The 27,976-nt window shown below is 42.9% G+C and overlaps 1 protein-coding gene across 11 annotated transcripts in view; it reads left to right on the top strand.

Annotated features, from left to right (window-relative positions):
* Window positions 1-27,976, top strand: part of CCDC7 (coiled-coil domain containing 7) — a 301,313-nt gene that overhangs the window by 113,667 nt on the left and 159,670 nt on the right. For all 11 annotated transcript variants that reach the window (XM_081970140.1, XM_081970145.1, XM_081970146.1 and 8 more), the window contains 11 exons: window positions 2,356-2,481; window positions 4,805-4,933; window positions 5,303-5,428; window positions 5,640-5,768; window positions 6,298-6,423; window positions 7,239-7,367; window positions 10,615-10,740; window positions 17,596-17,724; window positions 18,493-18,618; window positions 22,223-22,351; window positions 23,013-23,138. In XM_081970140.1, coding sequence (XP_081826266.1) covers window positions 2,356-2,481; window positions 4,805-4,933; window positions 5,303-5,428; window positions 5,640-5,768; window positions 6,298-6,423; window positions 7,239-7,367; window positions 10,615-10,740; window positions 17,596-17,724; window positions 18,493-18,618; window positions 22,223-22,351; window positions 23,013-23,138 — 1,401 coding nt within the window. The remainder of the gene's footprint in view (window positions 1-2,355; window positions 2,482-4,804; window positions 4,934-5,302; window positions 5,429-5,639; window positions 5,769-6,297; window positions 6,424-7,238; window positions 7,368-10,614; window positions 10,741-17,595; window positions 17,725-18,492; window positions 18,619-22,222; window positions 22,352-23,012; window positions 23,139-27,976) is intronic.

Raw genomic sequence — 27,976 nt, forward strand, 5'->3', positions numbered from 1 at the left:
GGCCCAGGCGATTTTGATTTGCGGACCTGGTCGATCTCTAGGTGGAGAGGCCGTGGAGAATTCCTCAGGAGAAGGTGGCTCTGAGCCAGGGGGCCATCAGTCATCCAGAGCCCCAGTGGCTCCAACTAGCTGTCTGGCACTTGAGGGGCAGCTCCTGAGGAACCAACATCTCTCGGACAAAGTCATCCAGACCATCCAGGCTTCCAGACGACCGGCCATGACTCACATCTACTACGCTACCTGGGCTGCATTTTCTAATTGGTGCAAACAGCGTAACATAGTTGAGGTTGAGGCATCCATACCTCAGCTGCTGGACTTCCTCCAAATGGGGTTGGACAAGGGCCTGGCGCCCGCCACTCTCAGACATCAGGTTGCTGCCTTGTCGACCATTCTGGCAAGAGACTATCACCAGTCCTTAAGTCATCACCCTCAAATTAGGAGTTTTTTGAAGGGGGCTTCCAACCTACGCCCTCAGACGGTGCATAGGTACCCGTCCTGGAACTTGCCCGTCGTTCTAAGGGCTTTGACCACTGCACCATTTGAGCCACTGAGAACGGTCTCCCTGTGCCACTTGACTCTTAAAACCGCCTTTCTAATAGCAATCACCTCTGCTAGAAGGGTATCAAAGATAGCGGCCTTTTCTGTCAGGGAGGAGCTGTGCATCATCCATCCAGACCGAGTCATCTGGCGCCTTGACCCCTCCTTTATACCGAAGGTAAACACGCATTTTCATAGGTCTCAGGAGGTGATACTCCCGAACTTTTGTCCCAAACCTTGGCTCCCTAAGGAATGCACTTGGCACTTGGAATCCTTCTTTGTATCCTTTCAGCCCAGGTCATTGGGCCACAAGGTGTCTTCATCGACTATTGGCCGCTGGCTCAGGGCCTGCATTAAGATGGCTTATGAGCACCGAGGCAAGGCCGTACCGGGTCGAGTGACAGTGCACTCCACCAGAAGTGCTGCTGCAACAGCGGCCTGGGCAACCCAGGCGCCCATCATTGACATTTGCAGAACTGCTACGTGGGCCTCCCCCATTGCGTTCACTAAAATAGTTGAGAAGATACAAAAATATCAAGGCTCTGGAATATTATATTTATGCAAACCCATCTGAAAGATTCATTTCTGAAAGAAGGATATAATAGTCAGTACCAACTGAAAACAATATTTGTAGGTCAGGGAGTCCTTGGTGTTCTTTCAGCTTTGTTGTTTCCTTGCAGATATTTCATTACCCAACTAGGTAATATCATCAGTGCACTGAAGTAGTGCAATCATTCTAGAAGCCAAGAGCTGGTAGATATGGCGGTGTTATGCAAACTGCTTCCAGTATTCTGTTGAAATCATTTTTTTCTGCAATATGTCTGCTCTGCCAAAAAGGGGAAGAGAGAAAGAGAAAAAAGCAAGTAATTCTGTAAATAATCTCTTTTTTTACCTGAGCTTTTCCAACAGTTGATGTGATCACATTGTTTTCAATGTGTAGAAGTGCAAACAGGTTATTCTCTTAAAATTTCATCTTCTTCAGTCTCTCTGTTATGTAGATGATGGGTATGGGGTCAGACAAAGGAGAGATTAATACCTAAATTGATATGTGATATAGCTAGGAGATCACTAGGATTACTAGGATTAACTGACTACCTTATTTTCAAGGCTCCAGGTGTTTCTGACACTGCAACCATCATAAATATGAACCAGTTGCCAAGAATCTGAATTTTGATCACGTGACCGTAGATTCTGAAATGGTTGTGTGAAAAACAGTCATAAGTCACTTTTTTGGTGTCATTATAACTTTGAATGTTCACTAAATGAACTGTTGCAAATTGAGGACTACTTGTACCATCTCTAGAAGTAAGATGAAACAAGGGCCTTCTTCCAAAATACCTGAAGATTATTGATAATTCCCAGCTGTAAATACTGAGCAACATGGCCTGTATGGTTGAGATCTAGACACCAAACCATTTCTACTGCTAAAGCACTTGTAAAAGAGGATTTTAACATTCACAACACTGGATAGAAACAATGTTGGGTAAAAAAAATCCCCCCCCCCCCCATGTCAAAGCTTTCCCTTCATCTTGAAAAAAGCTACCTAGATTTGACTAGCCATGATCAATGTATGATAACATTGATCCAAATTCACACTGGTCATAGATTACCTCTATAAATGGTGCAAAATACCATCTCTGAATTGTGACTCAGGGACTGAAAAATGAGGTAGTAAGGAATTGAGATTTTGTTGATTTTCTTACTGCAACAAATGTAGTAAAATTATATTTGCAATTTAGATATATGTTTGTGTATCCTTAATTAATATTTTCCAACACAGTGAAAGCAAAATGTAGAAGAAAATGTCTGTTTTCACAGATTTAAAAATAAAAGAATTAACTGAATTAAGAAATGAAGTGGCTGAGCATTTAGAGCAAAATCTGCAGAATATCCAAAAGGCATGGTCTTATGCTCCAGGACTTACAGTTGAAAGCAGACTTCAAGGTGAGTTCATCAGATGTACACAAAAAGCTGTTGCCATCAGATCTCTTGTTGAGAACAATGAAAAATTCACAAATATCTCTTTAAAACTATATAATCAAAAAGTCATATATTCAGGGAAATAAATATATGCAACTAAATTACCATTTTGTTATTAAGAAAGTCCAATCTTTGGGGTTTGGAAATTGTAGAGTTGTACAGTTAGTCATGCTATTCAACTGTACAACAAAAGTTTATGCCTTCTTTGGAATGATGATACTTTGGATACTTTAGAACAGCAATCTCTGAACATTTAACCAAAGCAATTGCCCTCTTCTCTTGAAAATACTTTTTTTACATTTGAATGTGCTATATCAGCGATGGCGAACCTTTTTTGGCTCGCGTGCCATAAGTGGGGGGAGCGCAGGGGGGTCGTGTGCAGGCCTGCCACACCCATAATGCAATGTGCTAACCCCCCAGTGTGCATGCGCGCACTACAGGTGCGAACCCCCCCCATTTTTGCATGCTTTTTTCGCCCTCCCCAGGCTTCAGAGGCTTTATAGGAGTTTGGGGAGGGCAAAAACAGCCTCCCTTGCCCCCCGGAAGCCCTCTGGAGGCTTCAGGGACCTTCAGGAGGCTTCCCTGAAGCCTCCAAAGCAGTCAAAACGACCCTCCGAGCAAACAGGAAGTGACTTCCGGTTTGCTCGGAAGGTCGTTTTAAGCGCTCCAAAGGCTTGAGGGACCCAGAGGCTTCCCTGAAGCCTTCAGAGCTCTCAAAACGACCCACCGAGCAAACTGGAAGTGACTTCCAGTTTGCTCGGAGGGTCGTTTTAAGCGCTCCGAAAGCTTGAGGGACCTTCAAGAGGCTTTCCTGAAGCCTTTGGAGCTCTCAAAACGACCCTCCGAGCAAACCGGAGGTCCGGTTTGCTCAGAGGGTCGTTTTGAGTGCTCCGAATGCTTCAGGGACCTTTAAGAGACTTCCCTGAGGCCTCTAGAGCAGTCAAAACGACGCTCCGAGCAAACTGGAAGTCCGTTCCCGAACTTCTGGTTTGCCTGTAGGGCCGTTTTTTTGCGCTCCAGAGGCTTCAGGGAAGCTCCTGAAGCCTTCGGAGGGCCTCCGGGGGGGGAGACTCTTTTCGCTCTCCCCAGGCTCCTATAAAGCCTCTGGAGCTTGGGGGAGGGGGCGGGCGAAAAATGGCTTTAAATAGGGGTGAACTCAGCTGACAGGGAAGCGCCTCTGGTGCCCTGACAAATGGCTCCGCGTGCACCTGTGGCACACGTGCCATAGGTTCGCCATCACTGTGCTATATGGACAGATCCTAAGATTATTATTATCAGTTATTGTTCTACGTTGGAATGTCAGTTTGCTCTTGTGTATTTGAGTGCCACCTCACTTTTCTTGCTATTTCTCTTATTAAACCAAAATTAACCCTTCATAAAGTTGAATTAGTGTTAAGAGACTATACTATTCTTGAAAATGTCAAATTAAATCAACTAGATTTTAAGACCCTGCAAACTTTTGGGTTACTCTGATACTTAATTCTATTTCTTGGAATTGTATTTTACTATCTTGAATCTTTGGATAGATTCAATTAACGTTTTTGTTAAAAACTTGGTCTTTAAAAAATATAGTTATATTGAGATTTTATTTACCTAACTGGAAATAATTTCGCTGTAGTGACATTTTTATCTTAATATTTGATTGCCATCTTTGAAAACAACAATCATAACTATCAAGTCAAATAAATATTTGGAAACTAGACATTGGAAAAGGGCAGAAATGGACGAAATGTTTAAAATGAATAATCAGGACATAGATGCAGATAGGGATGAAGATCCAAGAGAGGAATATGGGAGGCAAGTTAAAAAATGAACAATTAAAGATTTAAAACGGGCAAGAGATGATGGATGGAAATGATTTGTTTTTAAATATAGTGATGGCATGATTAAAAGTTAAAATAGGGATAGAAATAAGAGAGAGGAGGAATATTAGTAAACACATTTTTATACAATCAAGTAAACACTGTCCACTTATCTTTTTCCTTTGTTTTCTTTTGCCCTACAATATTTCTTTTTTAACTTTTCATTTTATTCTTGCCTAGTGTCAGCAAAATACTTTACATTTCAGCTTCAGTTCAATGAGAAGAAAGCTGAAAAAGAACTTGTGTGACCAATTTGTTCAAAATATAAATCTGAGAAGAAAGTTTTAAAAAATCCTACTTGTTTGGAGGGAAAGAAGGGGCAGGGGCAAATAATTACATTAAGTCTGAAGATCATTGCAGCCAAGTCAGAATCTTAAAATAAATGTCCTAGTACTTCTTATTAAGGCCAGTTCTGCTATTTGCAGAAAAGGAATTAGAGGAATTGCATGAACTATCCGAACTGAAGCAACAATTACTGGAATCATTGGAATCTAATCAGAAAGCACTACAAGAAATTCAAGAACTTGCAGCTGCCCAGACTTGCACTGTCAATGGTATGTGTGCTGTGTGTGTATTTTTTTTAAATATTTACTGGTAAATGCAAATATATATTTGGAATCAATTATACTGGCGTTTTTAGCACACCAGTGTTAAAATCCTGTAATAAAATGAATTACATTCCTGAGAATATAGGCAGAAACACCATCCTGCTAAAACCATTTAATAATGTTAATATCCATTCTCTAGTATAGGAAATGCTCTCTTTAATCTTGTGAATTGTGGAGGTGTGAATTTATTCAAGTTGGAAGTGACATCAGAAATTATAGACACATACGAATCATGGAAACAATATTAAAGATAAATATGTGCAACATATTGTAACTTTTTATGTTAAGTAATATTCCATTATGGATTTTTTATAGAGCATATGTTACAGGAATTAACTGAGCAAAGAAGTCATTTGACCATAGATCTGGAGGCAACACTAGATGGCATACAAGATATATGTCATCGACCTGCAGAAAGAAATACATTTATACAACCTTCTGGTAAGTAGAGAAGTAAAAGTGTTAGAAATAGTCAAGCAATTTCTGCTCCCTAAGTGCCTTAGCTACTCAAATTAAGCATGTTCATTTTAAAATGGTCTTCTCATATTCACAGTAAGCATAGTCAAGGAGTTTTCTTTGTTTTTGCGAGCAGTTTAAGTGAGAAATAAGAAAATAGTACTCAAAATTATATTAAGAATTTTTTTCTTTGCAGAAAAGGAATTGTATGATTTACACAATCTATCTGAAAAGAAGGGACAGTTACTTGAAACGTTGGAGTCTAATTGGAGAGAGCTAGAAGAAGTTCAGGAATTGGCAGCTATTCAACCCAGCAATATCACTGGTATATGAGCTATGGAATCAAATATTTAATCAAAGAGAGGTTAAATGCTTTATCGGGAAACCTTTTCAACTTCAAAATAGTGAATATATTGGCATTATAGAAATCAGAGTTTGGATCAGGGAACTTTTCATCTGAATTCAAATCTGAGTTTTGTAGCTTTATTTCTGGCATATGTATTATTTTAAGGTAAAGGGAAAGATGCATTGAAACATATCCTCAGTTCTGCTGGCATTCTCAGCATAACAGCATTATGATCCCTTAATCAAGTTGAATTATAATCCTGAGATTATGGGCAGAAGCAATATCCTTCCAAAACCTTTAAAAATTTTAATATTCATTTTGAGATGTATGAAATGTTGCACAATTTAATCTTTTGTTAATGGATGGAGGTTTGGAGAGAAAGGATTCATTCCACTTGGGAAGTGATAACCAGAAATATTATATACAAGCTAATAATTATGTTTTTATAATCTAAATAATAATGATCTTAATTATTTTTATACATATACATAATTATTAATATTTTTAGCATATAAGTTGCAGGAGTTAACTGAGCAAAGAAAACAGGTGACCACAGAACTGGAAGCAACTCTAGATGGTATTCAAAATATATGTCGTCAGACTTCAGAAACCAGTACATTTACATCGCCTTCTGGTAAATAAAATATATTACTAAGAATTTTAGAAAAAGTAGCAATAATTATACATATTGTTTTCATATTTTAAATCTAGTAATCAATGGAATCAGTGAGCTATAAGAATGAGGATAGTTGGAGTTCTTTCCATTCCATCTTCCTATTCAAATATATTTGAAATTCCAGGGTACATACATCATTATTTAATTTTTTAAAAAAATATTCACACTTATTTATATTTATGAGTATTTTAAGCAGAACTTGTGTCAGTACTGGACCCCATGGAACCCCTCTTTGGTTTTTAGTATAATAAACTATTTAATCTGACAGGCCCTTTATTTCATTCATTTTGATACCATTTAGCTCTGGTAAAATGCTGTGCAAATAATTTAGATAAGATTTTAATCATATTTCAAATTCAAAACTCACCTTAAAATATTTGAATTTTCTGTACTTTTTTAGGAAGCATAAATGTTCAGTTTTCTTTCTGGATCAGCTTATTTGCATTATTCAATATAAAAAAATCCATCTCTGCTATTTTTACATTTACATTTTCAGTTTCTGATTCTGAAATAAATTATATTTGTTTGTCTATTGATTGGTGTTCCATTCCATAGTCCCCAATAATCAAGGAGAAAATGTTCTGCTTATTGTGTGTCTTCTGGTGACTATATATAGAAATACTTACTATATCAACTTGGCTTTTGAAATATTCAGATTAAGTATCTGTACCCTAAATGTCTTTTAGATACTCACTTTTGGCACTATCAAAAATGGTTTGTGAGCAGCTCAAAAATATTACTGAAGGGGTTGTTTATAAAGTTTCTAATTTCAGAAAAGGAGGTACGTGAGTTGCATGAATTGTCTGAGAAGAAGCAGCAGTTACTGGAAGCAATAGAATCTAGTGAGAAAGAGCTACATGAAATTCACGAGCTTGAGGCTACTGAACTAGGTAGCATCAATGGTATGTTTTTGTAGTCATATGAAGCTTGAATTAAAAAGTAATGCTTCTAATTTTAGAATACTGGATGGCAGTATTAGATGTTTTGATGTATTTTTTTTTAGGGTTTGCTCTTTCTACTGCTGAGAATGGCTGTCAGAAAGAATATTGCTTATTATAAACAAAAGTCTACAGTGTTGTGACTGAATTTTTGACTGCTGAAGAAGTCATCATTACGACCCAGAAACAATGACTATTAATCCATGGAATATTGTAACAAAGTTTCACTTCTTTTTTAAAAAATGAAAACCAGGTTTTAACAAGAAAACTCAGTTATGTTTTTTGGGGGACACCGTGTTGAGATAATCCTTTTGGACTCCCTTTCTTTCAAACTGGGAGAAAATGTGGACAAATACGATGTGAGGCGCCTTATTTGCTTTAGGAAATGGGGTCCATTTGTTTCCAAACAGCCAACAACAGCTATTTTTGGTGATAGCTAGCAAATGAATGGTGATCTGGTCAAATTTCTATTTGATTTTTGAGTCATTTTTTAAGCATGTTGATGTGTGTGTGAGTATGTACTTCTTTTGTGTTGTTGTGACTGGACGCAATATTTCATCTTGCTGCAATTTCCCTTTTTGTTGTATGTATGATTCTGCGGTTGTCCCTTTGTGATGTCTCTCTTGGACAGAGACTTATCTGACTATTCTTTGGAGGCCACCTCGAGGGAGAATGAGTTTATCCATGGCACATTAGGAACTGTTACCATATTTTTCACTCCATAAGACAGTCCCCCTCCCCAAAAGTGGGTGGAAATGTCTGTGCGTCGATGTTGGTCCTTTGGTGAATAGCAGCCAGCTGCAATGGCAGGGTCCTTTTACAGTGCTGAACCCTGCCTCTTCTGTCTTTGTCATTGCCTGCCTCTTCTGTCTCTTTTCTGCAGTGCAGGAGTCAATAGGCAGAACTGGCACACGTGAGAACACCTATCTGTGGTTCTCTCTCTCACACACACACGTATGTGTGTGTATGTATGTATGTATGTATGTATGTATGTATGTATGTTACAGTATATATTGCACAACCTATGGCTCATCTGAATAGATCTTGTATTTTTCATCTGTCATAAGGGAAATGTGGTTGGGGTTTTTGTTAAGGGGTTTGTGAGAAGGAAGATAGTCTTGCAAGTTACTGAGGCATAGTGGTTAGGTAGGTGGGTAGGTGGGGAAGCACTGAAAGAGGCAACTAAAACGTGGTGATAGCTTCCAGGAAGAAGGCTTTTAGTCAATGAAAGTAGCCCTGTTAAATCAAATGGGAATGTTTTGTATCTGATGTTTTTAATTAATTTTTTGAAAACCTTAATATGATCTTCTATGAGCTTGGCGTGTTTGGACAAGTTAAAGTAGTACACACCTCAACATTCCTTGCAATTGTGGTTGTGTCTTAGCAGTAAATAATCAATAGCGTTTGTTTTTTAGAATTACTTCATGAACTTGTCTAAGTTCAGTGCTTCTAGGACTTGGGACATTGTATTAAGGTGGTGCATAGGTGTGGCAATTGATATTTTTTGAATTAGCTCAGAGACAACTACAAGGAAAATAGCCAGCGTGATATATTCCACTTGGTTAAATAAGGCTGTGTGTGAGTCACAGTCTAGCATTTAGAGATGTCCCTTCCTCAGGAATGTCAGGGGAAAAACGCCCTGTAGAAATCTGAGATCAATGGACCGGGCTGATTCCCCCTTCTGCATATCTTTTGAGATATTAAGAAAAATAAAAGTCTTTAAGAAGTATTCTAATTAATAAACAAACTTTAATAAAAGTAAATAAAAGTAAAATAAACTAATTGTTACATTTTGATAATGAAAGCTCCGTCTGCCAGCTCTGCTTGGCAGCCGGACAAAGAAGAAAAGAATTCTGGAATGTGTAACGCATGCGCAATAAATCACTTTCAGATAAGAACTTTTATGACCTGCGCAATAACTCTTTCTTAGTTTAACTCTTGAATGTCAGTTCATGCCTAGCAAACTTTTTAACATCGTGACAAGGAAGGGCAAGTGGATGGTTAAGTTGCCTGAGAGTACAAGGTCCCCCTGTGGAATTAGCTGGGACATACAAGTATGCTTTAAGAAAAAAGCATCCCAGGGGAAGTTTTATATGAAGGAAGGTGACGGGAATATCTTCAGTCAGGGCTCTACTTGAGAGATTATGGCAGGTTGACTCCTTGAGGGAGGAGCATTTTCCATTACAAAACATTTGGCAGCATTAGTTATAGGAACAATGTGTAATGTGAATGTTGTTTTATCTCTGGTGTCTACTGGGTCTCCAATTGAGAGTAATGGATTACATGGTAGTGAGGTTGATGTTTTTGAATATAGTGTAGTTCTGCATGGTGTGTAGGTGTCTGGCAATTCCTACAAGGCAGGTTGTCAAGATATCCTTAATGGATTTTCCTCCCACCAGGCAAAAATAAATTGTATTTAGAACTTGCCAAGCTAAGTATTCGTAGACATTTTTCTTATTTGGGAGTAGGTATATGCCTATAAGATTCAAGATGAGTTCCGACTCTCCCCTATTTGTCCATTCTCCATTGTTCTTGTTGATCTTGAAGAAAGTCTTTAGGTCTCACTCGTCAGTCTCTGGGTTTGGGCTTAATGGGTGGGACCTTTGGTGTTGGGTTCTGTTCAGTTTGATTGCTTCTAGTTTTAGGTGGCACCAATGAATCCAGGAGCCTTTTTATACAACCTTTACAGCTGTCTGGGTGGTTAGCAGGACTTGGAAGGGCCCATTCCACTTAAGTTGCAGCAGAGATTTCCATCTTCCATGGAAAGCATCTATGTTAATACGGTACACTTCCACAGTCTTAGAAGTTGTCTGTATAGAGAGGAAAGATAAGACAAAACCTCATCCCCCCATTCTAAGCTAAAGGAATGTGGGTCTAAGCCTTTCAAAGTATTTGGAGGTCTCCTGAACAGCAATCCAAAGAGGGAAATGCCTATATCCTGTTGTGGTTGGGTTCTCAGGTGTAACAGGACAGTAGGTAGAACCTGAGGTCACAATAAATGTATTTCCTGATAGAGTTTGCATACGATTTAATTCCCTATTGGCCCTCTCCACCCTCACCTCCCAAGATTGCGGCTGATAAAGAGTATGAAGGTTTTGTGTTATTCCTAATGCCTGCAATATGTAATTAACATTTTGAAATCTAGATAAATAATAAGGATCAAGTTTATGAACTTAACTGTTTTTATGTACAATAATATGAATTTCTGCAGAGCATAAGCTGCAAGAATTAACTGAGCAAAAAAGATTTTTGATTATGGATTTGGAGGAAACCCTAGATGATATACAAAATTTATGTCGTCATAATTCAGAAAGAATTACATTTATACAACCTTCTGGTAAGTAGAAAAATTATTATGAATTTAATAAAATGTAACACTGATTTTACATATTATTTTAATACTGTAAACTTAGCAATTGGTGTAATCACTGAGAGTATCAGAAAGAAACAGACAATTAGATTAATTTCCATCCTGTCTCAATTTAAAATATATTATATTGTATTAGTATGTTAAGCATGCCTTAGTCAATTAGTACTGGAAACAAAAGCCCAAATTATTCAGTTTTTACAATTATGGAACCCTTTATTTTCCGGCGGACTCGAGGGAGGGGTCACATGAGGGTTTTAACACAGCCTGATTGGTCCATAGACTGAGAGAAAATTGTTAAATGCTCCTTCCCTCCCATTAGCTCCCAGTTTCCTCTCAGTCTTTTGGTCCAAGCACTGTGTAGTTTTGACTATTAGGTAGGAAAAATTATTTGAAATAAATTATTGAAGTTTTGAATAACTTAATTGGATTGTAATTGGATATTCTAAATTCTAAATTATAGGCTGCAGCCCAGAGACAGTCTCCCTGTCCGGGCGGTTGGGGAGGGCCCTGTGGGGCAATCTTCCCCCCCCAAGCGGGCCAGGAGCCCAAACCGGTCCCCGGGTGTGCGGGTGTGTCGGCCTCTAAATGGCAGCCTTGGGAGCTCGCAGGGCATCGTGTAAGCCAGCCTTGCCACGCTTAGGAAGCGCGCGAAGAGCTCCATCTTGCCGCCCGACTCTTTTTTCGCCGCTGAATTGAACCGCGCTGTTCCTGGCAGTTAAGGGGAGTGCACCAGCAATTGGTGCCTGCAGAGGCTTGCAGAGACGATTGGAGACCTCCGCAGGTATAAAAGGAACCGTGGCGCTTTAAATTCGAACCACGGCGTTTGAACAAGCCGCGGCAGCATTACAGGCAGAGCAGCAGTCCTCGTGGGCCTCGGAGCATCTATTGAGGCAATACTTAGTTTCCAGTGGCCATTTTGTAATGCGCCACGTGCGCAGGCTGCGACCAGCCACGTGGGAAGTTTCCACTGCAGTGACTCGCAAGCAGGAAGGGGTTCAGCAGTTCGGAAGCCAGCACGAGGAGCCTCAGCAGTCTACCCAGCCAGCAAGGGATTGAAGGCATGTGAGTGGGGCAATGGCGACTCAACCTGAAGCAGGCCCTCCTCAGGCTCCAGAGGGTTCCCTTATGGAGGGTGGAGAGGCCCAGATGGACAGGCCCAGAAGCTAGGGCTGCTTCATCCAAAACCCAGGCTTTCCAGCGCACTTCCAGGGCAGCCACTAGAGATGAGTTGAGAAGGCAGAAGGCCTTGGACAAAGCTGTTGCCAGGGCAGAGCAGCAGGCACAGGTTTCCAGGCCCAGATCTAGATCCAGGTCCCCAGTTAGGCCTCCCTCAGTTCAGTCTGGATCTTCACCCAGGGGGTTCAATCCCTCTTCTCCTTCACTATCTCCGGATAGATTCACCTCACTTACACCTCTGGGGGGTGGAACTGATCCTTTGGAAGCTTCCTCTAGATCCTTTCAGCCTGCTCCCAGGCTAGCCTCACAGGATCCTGGCCCACTCCAGACTGATCTCGAGGATTTGGAGCTTTTGCCCGAGAGCATTAAGAGGCTCATTTCGGCAGCCATCACATGTGGCATAGCGCAAAGGGACAGGGTTTCTCATTCCAGTAGGTCCCTCGGGCACCATCTTTCTAGGGCCTCTTCTCCATCTGTAGTGAGCGAAGGCTCCACCTGGAGAGAAGACAATTACAACAACATGGGATTTTCGGAGGATGACGATTCTGCACCTCCGGATTCCCCCTCACCCTTGGCCTTGCTTCCTCCAGCCATGTTTAAGCCTCTTCTGCACAAGGCACGGAAGACCACAAAAATTGGTACTGGGGATCCCACGGTTCCCCTCCCCCGCAGGGATCCCGACATGGCTATGTTTTCCAACATGGCAACAAACAAGGCAGAGATCCCAGCCCCAGCCTTTGTTCTTAGAGGTAATAAAAAATCAGTGGGCATGCCCTTCTAATTTCTCCAACCCGGGCAGTAATGACCGTCATTTTTACAATGTAGAGCAAACCTTTGCACAGGCGTTACAGCTGCCCAACATCGACACCCCTATAGCAGCTTTGGTCTTTTCCTCCCCTGTAGTTTCTGGGGATGCAGCGGATAAAATGAAGCCAGAGGATAAAAGGGCAGAGCTTACTTTACAGAAGAACTTTAACGCATCCACCTGGGCAGTTAAGTCGGCGGCTGCTGCTTCCTATTTTAATTGCACTACTGTTATGTGGCTCCACCAACTCCAGGATCGCATTCCGATCCAGGACGAGCGCCTCCATCAGGATATAACCAAAATCATAGCTGCCTCTCAATTTTCGGCTGATGCAACCCCAGATGCTGTGAGATTTGCCTCCAGTGCCCTGGCCACTTCTGTCACTTCCCGTCGCATGTTGTGGCTCCGCAACTGGCAGATGGACAATAAGGCTAAGTGGGGTCTGGCGGCAGCCCCCTATGCAGGCCCCAATCTTTTTGGGGAGGCCTTGGACCCATCTTAATTGAAAACAAGGATAAGAAGAAAGTCCTCCCTTCCAATGTTAAAAAGGCAGATTCCGGGTCCTCCCTATACCGCAGACCCTCTTACGGGGCCCCGGAGCAGGATCATCAGCAGAGATACTCCTCCTTCAGGGCGGACAGGCAGTTCTCTCGCCCCTACTATCAGGACCACAACAGGTTCCAGGGTCAGTCCAGACGGCCCTTTCGGGAGGGGGCGGCGGCCGCCCCTTCTGCAGGGGGAAGTGACTCAAACCCGAGCCTTCCCATAGGCGGCTGTCTGGCAAGTTATGCGGACCAGTGGGACGAAATCACCACCCACGCCTGGGTCAGGGCACCGTTCGGTACGGCCTGAGACTAGAGTTCCTCTCCACACACCCCCGACGCTCTTCAGAACGTTCCCCCCCTCTTGGGATCCCGAATGTCGGCGACTGATGGATTTGGCCATAGAACATCTTCTCGAAATTCAGGCGGTAGAGTCCGTTCTGCCCGCAGAACGTGGGAAGGGCCACTATTCCAACTTATTTGTGGTTCCGAAGAGCTCGGGTGGCTGGAGGGCGATTCTAGACCTCAAGCGCCTGAACCAGTACCTCCTTTACAGGCGCTTCAAAATGTCTTCCCTCAAGTCCCTACTCCAAGGTGTTAGGCGGGGGGATTATCTGGCCTCAATAGACCTGACTGAGGCCTACCTTCACATCCCCATCCTGCCATACCATCGCAAATATCTAAGGTTCTCTCACGGAGACCAACACTTTCAGTACTGGGCTCTACCATTTGGCCTGGCCTCAGCGCCTCACATCTTCACAAAGGCTCACCTGCGCTCGATGCCGGTGAGACTCCAATGCTACCTGGACAATGTATTAGTTCAGGCAGAATCCCTTCCCCAAGCCACCTCCGATCTCCAACTCACCATCCAGTGTCTTCAGTCCCTGGGGTTTTCTGTCAACTTTCCCAAAAGCCATTTCACCCCATCCACATGCATCTTACGTCTAGGGACAGTCATAAGATTCAGTGACGGGGTGGTCCAACTCTCCCCGGACCAGCTTGCCAGTCTTCGTCAACTCGTAGTCAAGGTTCGCAGAAGTCGGTCAGTTTCCATCCTAACCTTGTCTCAGCTACTTGGCAAGATGGTCTCCTGCATCGGCATAGTTCCGTGGGCCCGACTCCATCTACGGCCGCTCCAGTAGGCCTTGATTCCATACCAGAAGAGAAGGATGAGCAACTCCCTGCAGACTCTTCAGCTTCCAACAGCAGTCCGAATGTTTCTCCAGTGGTGGCTTTCTCCAGCTCTGCGTCAGGGCAACAGGTTCTGGGAACCGGAAAGGGTGACGGTGACGACAGATGCCAGCCTGTTTGGCTGGGGGGTCCTGATGGAGGCCAGGATGGCACAGGGTTGTTGGAGTGTCTCAGACCTCCACCACAACATCAATTGGCTGGAACTGAAGGTGGCTCGCCTGGCCCTACAGTACTTCAAGGTCTTTGTGCAGGGACGTCATGTTCTGCTTTTGATGGACAATGTCGCCACAAAGGCCCACATCAACCATCAGGGGGGCACCCACTCCCAGGCTCTCTGGCTGAGAGACTCTGAAATTGGGTGCGTGGGCAGAGAAACACCTGTCTTCATTGGTGTCGGAGCACATTTCCGGGGAGTCCAACCATCAGGTGGACTGGCTGAGCCGAGCAACCCTCGACAATGGCAAATGGCAGCTCCATCCACAGCTGTTCCGAAAGATATGCCTGAGGTTCAGCACCCCGCTGGTGGACTTGTTTGCCATGACACTCAATGCTCAGCTCCGGAAGTTCTTCTCCCGTTTCCAGAACCGGTTGGTGGAGGGGACGGATGCCCTCAGGAGCAGATGGCCTCAGGCCCTCCTTTATGCCTTCCCTCCCATTCTCCCGAGGACCATCAGGAAGGTAGTGTCAGAGAGGGCCCATGTCATTTTACTGGCCCCCTATTGGCCCAGGAGGCCATGGTTTGCGTACCTGATGCAACTCTCAGTTTCCCAACCATGGAGGATACCTCAGGAGGAGGTCGTCTTGTGCCAGGGGGTCCTGATCGACCCAGAGCCCCAGTGGCTCCACCTGACTGCCTGGCACTTGAATGGCAGCAGGTTCCACCTGGTCGGCTTTTGTCAGGTGGTGCGTCCCACTAGGTCTCGATCCAACCAGGGCCTCGGTGGCTAACATCCTAGACTTCCTGCAGAAGGGATTGGATGGTGGCTTGGCTCTAAACACCCTGTGCAGGCATGTAGCTGCTTTGGCCACCGTCCTGGGGGGGAGGGTGCCCATTCCCTTTCCCACTCCCCTCTGATCAAATGGTTCCTCAAGTGGGCGGCGAACCTCAGCTGCCCCCCCCGGTTCCCAGGTTCCCAACCTGGGACCTTCCCCTAGTACTCAGAGCTCTAATGGGTCCCCCGTTTGAACCCATCCGGACGGTTCATCTGCAGCTGCTGACCCTAAAGGTGGCATTCCTGGTGGCCATCATGTCGGCCAGATGCATCTCGGAACTAGGTGCCCTATCTTCCAGGGATGAACTTTGCATATTTCACCTAGATAGGGTAGTCCTCAGTCTTGACCCCACCTTTCTGCCAAAGGTGAACACCCCATTCCACAGGGCACAGGAAATCATTCTCCCTAATTTTTACCCAGCCCCTTCCCACGAAAGGGAGCGTCTCTGGCACCGATTGGATGTCCAACGCTCATTGCGCATCTACCTCAGGAGAATGGAGGGGGTGCGTAGGTCAGAGGCCCTATTTATTTCTTTTCAACCGGGGTCTTTAGGGGCTAGGGTGTCCTTGGCTACCTTAGGCAGGTGGCTACGCCAGGCCATAGTGGCGGCCTACGAGGCTTCAGGGCAGGTTCCCCCTGCAGGCATCACAGCCCATTCAATTCGAAGCGTGGCTACCACAGCGGCATGGGCCACCAGAGCCCCATTCAAGGACATCTGTTGGGGAGCCACGTGGGCTTCCCCGATCCCTTTCATTCGCCACTACCGTTTGGACTCCTTTGCTTCTGCGGAGGCATCCTTTGGTCGTAGGGTCCTACAGAGGGTGGTGACAGACCCTCCCCTGGGGCCTTAGTTTTCCTTCCCTGGGACTTAGCTTGGGTATGTCCCTCATGTGACCACTCCCTCGAGTGCAATGGAAAAATAATGTTGGTCTTACCTGAACGTGTCTTACCTGAACGTGTGGATAAGAAGGAGGGGTCACTTTCCTGCCCTAGATAGTTAGAATAGGGCCGGGGAGGGCCGGGAGGTTCCCGGGTCTTCTTGTGCTTCCTTTATACAGATGCAGTACCTTGCCTTCGTGGAAACTGGGAGCTAATGGGAAGGAAGGAGCATTTAACAATTTTCTCTCAGTCTATGGACCAATCAGGCTGTGTTAAAACCCTCATGTGACCCCTCCCTCTTATCCACCGAAAAGACACGTTCAGGTAAGACCAACGTTCTTTTGCCCAAACATTTCTGGTAGTGGTCACTCTTTCTGGTCCTGCTTGCTGCACATTTATTACAGGAATTAACGCTTCAGCTCAGATATAACACTACATGTGTTGTTATGAATAATCTTGATTTGGTTTTATTTATATTCTGGATTCAAAACATATTTTAAAAACCCTAACTATGCTGTGCTTTGTAAACAGACTTTCAAGTTTCTATTTGTGTCAACTTTGTGTATATTGTTAAATTTATTTTTTTAAGTTAGTTTGCCAAATTTATGGATTGATTGAATATAGTTTCTTCAGTTTGGTGGATAAAATATAGGTCTGCATGGAGAAATGCTTGCTATTTCAACTGGAATATCCATATACTTTAGCTATTATACTGTAGTTCTTTCAAAGACAGATGATGGAAGAAAGTAATTTTAATATGCAATAATTGAAAGAGGGTCTTCCAAAACTTGGAGGAAATTTGCAATCAGCAATCTGAGTTCACATGTTTGAACAGGGGTCTACATCTAAAATCTTTAAAAAGTTCAACTGTGCTCTCCCTGCAACGAAATTGCAGTATGATGGTTTTCCATGGGTTTGAGCTATGAGATAATGAGGGGATTAGCAGTCTTGCCATAATCATGGAGTGCACAAAGTTTGTAAACTTCACCTTCTGTTCACCTTTGGAAATAACACATTAACTATTTCTAAGTTGTTTAAATCTTTGGAAGGACAAGTTTGAAAGCAAGTCATTTATTTATATTTTTTCTCTTTATTATATTCTTATCACTTTTTTCTCTTTTTTTCTTGAACACACTCACAAACACACACACACACACACACACACACACACACACATGATTTTTGTTGTTGTGTTGTGGCTCAGAATAAACCTGTCTTGATTCTGTTTGGTTGCAGAAGAAGAATTACATGAATTGAATGAATTGTCTGACAAAAAACATCAGTTACTGAAAACACTGGAATCTAACCAGAAACAACTGCAAGAAATTCAGGAATGTGCACCTATCAAACCAGACAGTGTTACTGGTATGTAATGTTGCTTATACTATATAAATAAACTTTTATATTATAAAAATCAGAAAGTTAAACATAGGTGCACTATTTTGAATGAAGATATGATTAACAATTGCCATTGGTATTGTAATTGATTCATTACCTACCAAGTGAAAAAGGAAAGCCTGTTTCCAAGTTCATCTGGAGGTTATCAAAAGGACTGCCATCTTCAGTTACTATCTATATTGTTTATGTACTCATTTCTAGTTGCAAAAATAGATAATATCTTTGAAAGGCCAAATTTACAAGCACACATAGTATTTCCCTGTTGCAATTAAGAATACTATGTATTAATACGTCACAAAATCTGTTCAACTGCCAAAAAAAGACAATTTGAAACTATAGAATTCAAAGAAGCATGTCAGGAAAATTTCACTTAAGCTCACATTGTAGGATGATTTCAAGTTATGTGCTTGTTTAAAGATAATGTTATGTAAGAAACATTTATAAGAATGTTTTCTCAGCTCTGGTGGTATTTTCAGCACAACATCCTTCCTGAGAATATTTTAGCTGGATAAATTCTCCACGGAGAACCATTTAATAATTTTAATTTCCAGTGTATGTAATGGCTTACATTTAATCACCAATGAATGAGTGGAGGATTTAGAGAGCCAAGAATTATTTCTGTTATCTAGATATATACCAATCATTAATGTTTTAAACTATAGATAACACTAAAAATTAATTTAATGAATTCATCTATTTTTATGCATAATAGTATTGTATCATGATTTTTTATAGAGCTTAAGATTCAGGAATTAAATGAGGAAAGAAGAAATTTGATCACAGAGTTGGAGGCAACTCTAGATGGTATGCAAAATGTAGGTTGTCGTGCTTCAGAAAAAATTACATTTATACAACCTACTGGTAAGGAAATAATTATAAGAGTTTTATCAAAAACAGCATTGATTGTGCATATTGTTTTAGTATTGTGAACCTAACTATCAAAGAGTGAAGATAAAGACCGTTGGCTTACCTGAATGGTCGTTCTCTGGGCGCTGCGGGAGAGTCCAAGCATGGGTTAACACAGTCTAACTGCCCTAGTTCTGAGTGAGTTTTTCTTGACCACGCCTCCCTTTGCCTCATACAGCTCAGTTTTAAAAACGAAGAAGCTCATACAGGACGGCCATTGGTTAGTCGCTCCAAGATCATAGTCCTGGTCTAACATCAGACCCTGGGTGGGGTTGGACTCTCCCGCAGCGCCTAGAGAACTACCGTTCAGGTAAGCCAACGGTCTTTCTCCTGTGCGCTGCTTGGAGAGTCCAAGCATGGGACATACCCAAGCTATTGTGTCCCAGGGCGGGCAGAGTCCAGAGATTCCGTAGCCTCCAAAATTTTTTGCAACATCCGTCTTCCGAAGGAGGCTTCTGCCGAGGCAAAGGTGTCAATTTTGTAGTTCTTCATAAATGCCGTGGGAGACGCCCACGTGGCCGCTCTGCAAATATCAATGATGGAGGCCTGGGTCGCCCATGCTGCTGAAGTGGCGGCGCTCCTTGTTGAGTGCGCTGTCACGCTGCGCGGTGCAACCTTGCCCTGATGCTCATAGGTAAGCTTAATGCAAGCCCGCAACCAACGTCCAATCGTGTGAGACGACACCTTGCGACCAAGCGACCCAGGGTGAAAGGACACAAAGAAGGATTCGGAACGCCGAAATTCTTTGGACCTCTTAATGTAAACCTAACAAACTGCCCTCCTTACATCCAACTTATGCCAAAGTTTTTCCTTCGGAAGAACAGGATTAGGGCAGAAGTTAGGAAGGATCACTTCCTGGGATCTGTGGAAGTGAGTGTTTATTTTCGGAATAAATGTGGGATCAAGTCTCAATATGACCCTGTCAGTATGTACAATGCATAAGTCATCCCTCACAGACAGTGCAGCCAACTCAGATATCCTGCGTGCCGAGGTGATGGCTATGAGGAAGGCAGTCTTAATAGTCAAGTGATGGAGGCTTGCCTTCCATATAGGTTCGAAGGGAGCCCCTGTTAGAACCTTCAAAACTAACGGCAAACTCCAGGAGGGGTAACGATGAACCACCTGAGGGCAGATGTTCACCGCGCCCCTCAGGAAACTCTTGACTTGTGGATGTTGACTTAGGGATCAAGAGGAGTTACAGGTGAGAATGGTAGACAGGGCCGCCACCTGCCTTCGGAGCGTGTTGGGCGCAAGCCCCCTGTCCAAACCCTCCTGGAGAAAATCAAGTAAGTGTGGCACTGAAGCCGAAGTGTCCTGTACACCCTTTTTGTGGCACCAGTTCGAAAAGGCGTTCCTCGTGGCTTCATATATCCGAGTAGTAGAAGGACGTCTGGGCGCCTGAATAGTTTTGATGACCTTGTCCGAAAGTTTCTGTTTCCTCAGGAATACCCCCTCAAGTGCCAGACGGAACTTGTAGCCACTGGGGATCCGGATGACTGATGTGCCCTTGGCTGAGGGAGATTTGCTCCTGAGGAATCCTCCACGGCTTCCGGATGGAGAAATTGACAAGGTCTGCAAACCAGGACCTCCTGGGCCAGTGAGATGCTACTAGGATCAGTTCAGCCCTTTCTGTTAGTAGCTTGGTCACTACATGTGGGATGAGCGGAAGGGGGGGAAATGCGTACAGAAGTCCTGAGGGCCAAGGGTTCCTCAGCGCATCCGTCCCTTCCGCTAGCGGCGAGTGGTAGCGAGAGAAAAAGCGGGGCAGATGTGTGTTGGTGTGGGTGGCAAAGAGGTCTACTTGCAGTTTGCCAAACTTCTCCACGATCTGACAGAAGATGTCCGGATACAGCTGCCATTCGGAGTGGTCGGTCGTCTGTTGACTCAGTCATTCCGCCTCCTGGTTGCTTGTCCCTGATATGTGGTCTGCTCTTATGGATGCCAGATGCCACTCCGCCCATCTGCCCAGGGACTCCACCTCCCGCATGAGGTTCTTGGAGTGCGTGCCGCCTTGCCTGTTTATGTGGGCCTTTGTAGCTACATTGTCTGTTAGTAACAGTACATGATGGCCCACAATCTGAGAAGCGAATTGATGTAGTGCGAGGCGGGCTGCCCTCAGCTCTAGCCAGTTTATGCTGTGGCCCGCCTCCCTCTGTGTCCACTTGCCCTGGAAGAGGGCCCTGCCTGCACCTCCAAACCTTTGTCTGCCATGCTAGCCTGCTCAGGTAGGAATAGCTGTGTTGGCCTTGCAGATCTGGAGGCAACCCGCTTGGGCGAGCCAGCCGGCCAAGAAGCGCCCACAGGTGCTGCAATGGGTGAGGGACGCCTGCAGGCTAGATCCCTTCCTGGACCGCCCCAACAGAGAGTTAGCAAGAAGGTCGTGCGGGCCTTGCTGGCGCCCCGGACAAGGCCTCGCTGTGCGGCGGCTGTCTGTTGCTGCTGCTGCCGAGGCCTGGATGCTGTGGACTTCGAACTGCTGCTGTTCCGAACGTAAGAGACTTTTCAGCGATTTAAAATTGCTACCGCTGTGCGCGCAGCGTAACTACCAAGGCAGCCGGTCCTGCAGCAGAAAGGGCGTGAACCTTCTAAAATGGCCACCGCTGTTGCCGGGCAGAATTGGAGAGCCGCTGAGACTGCCGGAGCGCTCGGGCGTTCCTTACGGCTTGAATTAGCGGCTGGGGCGCGATTGGACTGGGAAACTCACCGTCGGCCCCTTCGCTCACCGGCTACCGCTGGACAAGGCTCTTCCCCCCCCCCCCCCCGAACTCTGCTTACTGTCAGCAGGAGACGGAAGTGTCGGCAGACCTCTCAGACAGCTGCTGTCTAGTCGATTATTAGGATTGTTTAAATGTTCAATTAGGTAAAAGGTCAATTTTGCTTTGTGCTTGACTTCGGGAGTCCAATTTAACTACTCTAGAACTGAGGAGCTCCCCTGCTACAGTCCTAACGGGTTTTTAAAACTGAGCTGCACGAGGCAAAGGGAGGTGTGGTCAAGCAAAAACTCACTCAGTCCTAGGGCAGTTAGACTGTGTTAACCCATGCTTGGACTCCAAGCAGCGCACAGGAGAATTATATGCTTTTTCATCTATCTGTAGCGATTCCTCAGAAGAATAGTGAGGTATTCTGACATATCTATTCAGTTGACTTTGGGGAAATGTATACATGTATTTATGAGACTTAAATGACCACCAATCTTATGAGCCATCTGGTGGCTCATAGCAGCTGTTAAAAAATAATAAAATAAAATAATCAACATCTCCCATTCATACCTTCTGGTATGCTTAACAACAGTTTGCAATACATACAAAACCCCAATCACTGGGTTCCAGCCTCACCCAAATCTAATCCTTGGGGGGGGGGGGGACCAACCTTTTAAGATCTTCCAAAAGACTAGAGAGGTGAGAGCCTGCGGGATAGAGATGCTATAATGACCAAATCTCCAAATACAAACTGTTGTAATCAGACAAGATGATTAAAAATATATATTTTGAAAGCAGTAGTAAAATGGGAAACTTGAAAATATTTTTGAAACAATTATTTATAATACTTTTGCTTGCAGAAAAAGAAATACATGAGTTGCATGAACTATCTGAAAAGAAGCATCAGTTACTGGAAACACTGGGCTCTAATCGGAAAGAAATACGAGAAATTCAGGAACTTATCGCTACCCAACCAGACAGTGTCAGTGGTATGTGGTATGCTTTTTCTTTAATATTAAAACACACACACACACACACACACACATTTTGAATCAGATAAACACAGATACTTATGGTGAAGTAGCTACCCAACTAGGCAGTATCAATGGTACATGGTTTTTTTTTTAAAAAAAATTAAAACACACACATGCACTTTTTGAATCAGATACTCACATTTACTTATGGTGAAGATGCATGATTGATAATAGCATTTGCTACTGTTACTCATGTTATGCTAAGTGAAAAATAGTTTCATGGAAGCCTTTCATAATCCAGAAGCCATCTTCTAGAAAAAGGCTGTCCTCTTCAGTGACTGTGCTACTAGTAAGTTTATTCTTAGATGTAAAGATAGGTATTAAATTTTGGTAGTTCACATACAGTACATAGTGCCATGAGCAGATTATTTGTCTATTACAATTAAGAATAATATATATTAATATTTTAGAAAAACAGCCCTACTGCAAAAATAGCAATTAGCTTTGTCTTGTAGAGTCCTCGACCAGAGCATATTCACCTAAGCTGAGATTTGAACCTCAGGTTAATTTCAAGCATAGGTACCTCTTCAAAGATAATGCTGATACCTGCTAATCACTGGAATTTTCTATTTAGCATCTTGTATAGTAATGCTTTATTTTCAATTTTTTTTCATAGAGCATAAATTGCAGAAGTTAACTAAACAAAGAATACATTGGACCTCAGATCTGGAAGCAGCTGTATATGATATACAAAATATATGTCATAATGCTTCAGAAAGGACTACACTTGTACAGTCTACTGGTAAATACGAAAATAATTGCTAAGAAGTTTAGAGAAAACGGCACCCATAATTCATATTGTTTTGGAAGCTACAGTCATTGTAATAATTGAGTCTTTTAGAATCCTTATATGGTGGTTTCTCTTTCTAATTCTCTGAATCTTACAAGTTTTCACTTCAGCTACCGTAGTTTGTATTACCAAAAAAGCAGGTTGAAAATCTTATGTTTGCTGAGAAACTTTGGAGGTTGGTGGAGAAAGAATTTTTTTACAGAAGTGGTAAAAAGCTATGCAGAAAATTTTTAGTGCATCGGCAAAAGCAATGCTGGCAAAGAGACCAATAAACAAGAATGAGCTGGAATTTGCTAGGCAACACTTAATCAGATGTGAGCTTGCCAGGTTCTGAAAAAGGTCATGTGGGTGGCAGTGTGGATTGCAATGTATTGATAAATCTTAACATACTGTGTTGAAAGTGGCTGGCACATTAACACAGTGAAAAGTGGTTGAATTTGTAACTCAGGTATTTTGGTAGGGGAGATTTATTCTTCACTTTTTTCAAAGGCAATAGGGGTGGAAACATGCCTACATCAAGTTGTGAACCACTAATGTGAACAAAATTTTTACTGTAGTCAACAAATAGTGTTATTGTCATACTACCTTCTCTGCTTTTTTTGTGATCAGATGGAAAACAGAAGATTTTTGAGATGCTGTGATCTTTCCAAGCATGTAGTTATTGAATTTATAAAGTTTGAAGATTGAAAAAAATTGGAGTTCCTTCCTCCAGTATTCTGCCCTGGATATCTGATAGATCTGTTTTGCTTCTGAAGGTTGCTTGAGTGTTTTCTTGAATGTCTGGTGGAATGTCTCTAGGAGATTGTTGTCACTTCCTAGAGCAGGGGTGGCGAACACGCGGCTCGCGGCCAAAATAAATGAGGCTCTTTGCCTCTTACCATTATTTAGTATACTGTGGCTCGGATCGCGCACTAAACCCGGAAGTACGGTCGACGCTTGCCTGCACTCCACCAGCTCTGAGCTGGTCGTCGCGTCGACCGTACTTCCAGGTTTATTTCAACAGCGCCCTCTGCTGTTGAGATAAACCAAAAAAATAATGCTTCAAAGTCTAGCACAGTTGCTGCAGGATTCCGGTGAGGTTCTAATGATTGCTCAAATTAATAATAATGGTTGCATATTGAAGCTCTGGGTTCAGGAGCAGCAGAGTTTTAAATAGGAGAAAACATTTAATTGAATTTCCATGGTTAGTATATTTCCCAAAATTCTACGAGTGTTTTTTTCACAGCCTGTAATTGTAATAGATATCAAAGATAATCCAAACTCATATATATATTATAATACATATATTAGGTTAAAGGAAGATAATATTAGGACCAGGCTTTACCCATGTATAGGTTGTACTCGATTTACAATCACAATCTCGTCACTGAGCAAAGCAGTCATTAAGCGAGATATGTGACTGCTTTGTTTAATGACTGCAAGTGTGGCATTCCTGGTTGTGGTCATCAAGTAATCTTGTAGGTTGTTAGGTGGACAGAGATTCCACTTATTTATGGATTTAAAAGTTATACAGCAGCTCTAATGGGTTTATAAAAATTTATAACAAAAAACACCTGACTGAGCATGTTATATTATGTGTTTAATATATTATTGTTAAAATTATATGCTTTTGTGTGAGTGTTTGTCTGTTTTGGCAGGTCACTGCGTGGTGTGGCTCTCTGACTCTCACAGTTTAAAATTTTGGCTCTTTTTGTCGAACTTGTTCGCCACCCCTGTCCTAGAGCAAGGTTTCTGGCTAGCCATGGATAAGAATTGCTCTTGAACAGAGAATCTTTGTTTACTGATTCTGATGGAACAGTTAATTTTTACCATGAGCTTCAGGAACTTCTCAGAATAATATAGGAAAAAGATTAAGAGAGACACAATGAAAACTTATATGAACCTACATTATGGCCACAAGAGTGGGAAAATTAAATTATTTTTCTGCTCTTAATCCCTCCATAGCATATGATGTGACATTCTAAGATCCTCTGTGAGGAATATACAAAGCATCTGCCAGAGTGCAAATGGATTATTTTGGAATTTACAAGAATAGCAATTGACAAAGATAACCAAGATAGTTTATCCATATAGGCCCGTGATGGCGAACCTATGGCACGCATGCCACAAGTGGCACGCAGAGCCATTTGTCAGGGCACGCGAGGCACTGCCCTGTCAGCTGGCCAGTGCGCATGCGCGCGCTGGCCAGCTGAGTTCACCTTCCAGAGGCTTTATAGGAGCCTGGGGAGGGCGAAAAGAGCCCCCCTCCCCCTCTCCGGAGGCTTCAGGGACCATCCGGAGGCTTCCCTGAAGCCTTCGGAACGCTTAAAACCACCCTCCGAGCAAACCGGAAGTGACTTCCGGGTTGCTTGGAAGGTCATTTTAAGCGTTCCGAAGGCTTCAGGGAAGCCTCCGGATGTTCCCTGATGCTTTCGGAGCGCTTAAAACGACCCTCCGAGCACGGTGGGGCGGCTGCTTTGCTGCCCCGCTGTCGCCGAAGTCAGGTGCTCCCCCGGGAGCTTCTTTACTACTAAGGAAGGCGGTTCTCCTCTTCAGCCACTTCTCCACCAGCTCCGGGTGTCTAAGAAACATTCCACCGTGGCGGAGTCCAAGCCGGCGTGGTTTGCCATGATCCCGGGTGTTAGGGTGTTACCAACAAGTTGGGTAGACAATATATTGCACAAGGCATGTTATGCATCTTTAAGAGAGGAGATCTGCTAATTAGTAGATTACAGCATTTAAATTGCAGCTGATGTTGTCTCTCTCTCTCTTGATTGATGTATGATAACTGCTGTCTAACTGTTACTACTGTTGCTACTACTTACTGTCTGTAAGTTATTTGCTACTTGTATCCAAGTTATCTTGGTAGTATTGGACTGTTTTTTCTGTGTATGACTTTTTGGCTGTGTTTATGGATTTTGCTATATTCTTCAAAAAGTAAAGTTTATTTTGATACTTTACTATCCATTATTCAGTGTGGTTGCTTTATCTATCGCACGCTGCGTATACTTTACAGGGTTGCTCTGTTATAATCTCGACCTGGGGTTCATTGCTAGTGCTTAACCGCACTAGTACCACTAACATTGGTTATGGGCCCAGACGCCCTGCCTTAATCATAATTTTTTTTTCTTTATTTTTATGCACCACTTTTTGGATAGTTTATTTTTGTGAATATGGCACAAGAACAGTCTGCTGCACTCTCCATGATTACCCGGTTTGATGGAACCAACTATGTTTCCTGGTCCTTGAAGTGTTCCCTACTTCTGCGTAGAGAAGGACTGTGGTCTGTGGTTCAGAACCCACCAGATGTTACAGGTTGGGATCCTGCTGATAATGAGGATGCGAAGAAGATTGCGCAGTTTAACAGGGACAATGAGAGAGCTCTCTGCATTATTGGACTAACACTGAATGACCAGCAACTGGTCCATATCCGTGGCGAAGAGTCTGCTGCTAGGTGTTGGAACACATTGCGGAGAATTTATGTTCGGGACAGTGTGGGTGCTCATATTCATCTCACACGGAAACTGTTTAGAGCCCGTTTGCAAAAAGGTGGTGATATGTTGGCTCATTTAGACTTCATGAAGAAAACTTTGCAGGATTTGCAAGAAAAAGAGTTGATTTTTTCTGAGCTTCAACAGGTGTATATTATTCTATCATCACTTGATGAAAGCTACGACTCTTTTGTTTCCTCATTGGAAGTTCTTTCACGAGTTGAACTGACATTATCTGAGGTTACCGGGAGATTGCTTGAAGAGTCCAGATGAAGAGAGGATAGAGTTCAGTTCAGAGACAATCAATCACAAGAAGAAACACAGTTTTCAACTGTAAATTTTGTTAAGAAATGTTATTCTTGTGGTGGTAAGGGGCATATTGCTAAGAACTGTAAAAATAGCAAGAAAAGGAGTGTTGCTAATAGTAAAAAAAAAAGCAACAATGTTACTGTAACTGTAGCTAAGGTAGATAAGGCTGTAAACCATAGTTTCTGGGTGGTTGACAGTGGCGCATCCCATTCTATAACTAAGGTTAAAGAAAGGTTTGTTACTATGAAGGCTAGCAAACAGCACATTTCCTTAGCAAATGGTTGGAAAATCAAGGCTTCAGGTGAAGGTACAGCTTATTGTCCATGTATTAATGAAAAATTGGAAATGTTATATGTACCTAAAATGAAATTTAACCTATTATCTTTAAAAGACCTTGTGAAATGTGGGTTTACAGTAACATTTAAGAATGATAGATGCATTATTGAAAAGGAAGGTAATAGTGTTATTGCCAATTTGGAGAATAAATTATTCTTCTACATGAGAACTCTTTAAATATTGCGAGTTCTGAACCTGATTATAAGAATAAACAGCCCCATGATAACTGTATACATCTACTTCATAGATGTTTAGGCCATGTAAATTTTAAAATGGTACGTCAAACTGTTATTCTATCTAATGGAATCAATTTGAAACCTTGTTCAAAATATCTTAACTGTAATGCCTGTAACCAGGCTAAAAGTAAGGTTACTCCTGCAAACCGGTTTCAAGGATTCAAGACATCTAAACCACTGGATGTAGTGTTTGCAGACCTAATTGGCCCTAAGAAACCTAGCTTAGGAGGTGCCTGCTATATACTCAGCATTATGGACCATTATTCTAGGTATGGTTTCTGTTATGTAATGAAATCAAAGGCAGAAACTTTCCAACATTTTACTAAATGGTTAAAGTTTGTTGAACGTAAGATGGATAAAAAAGTACTTTGCCTAGTCACTGATAATGGGTCTGAATTCACTAATCATAGGTTTACATCAATGTTGGAGAATGCTGGTA

Source organism: Natrix helvetica (genome assembly GCF_964273705.1).
Source record: "Natrix helvetica genome assembly, chromosome: Z".
In the NCBI taxonomy this organism is placed as follows: Eukaryota; Metazoa; Chordata; class Lepidosauria; order Squamata; family Natricidae; genus Natrix; species Natrix helvetica.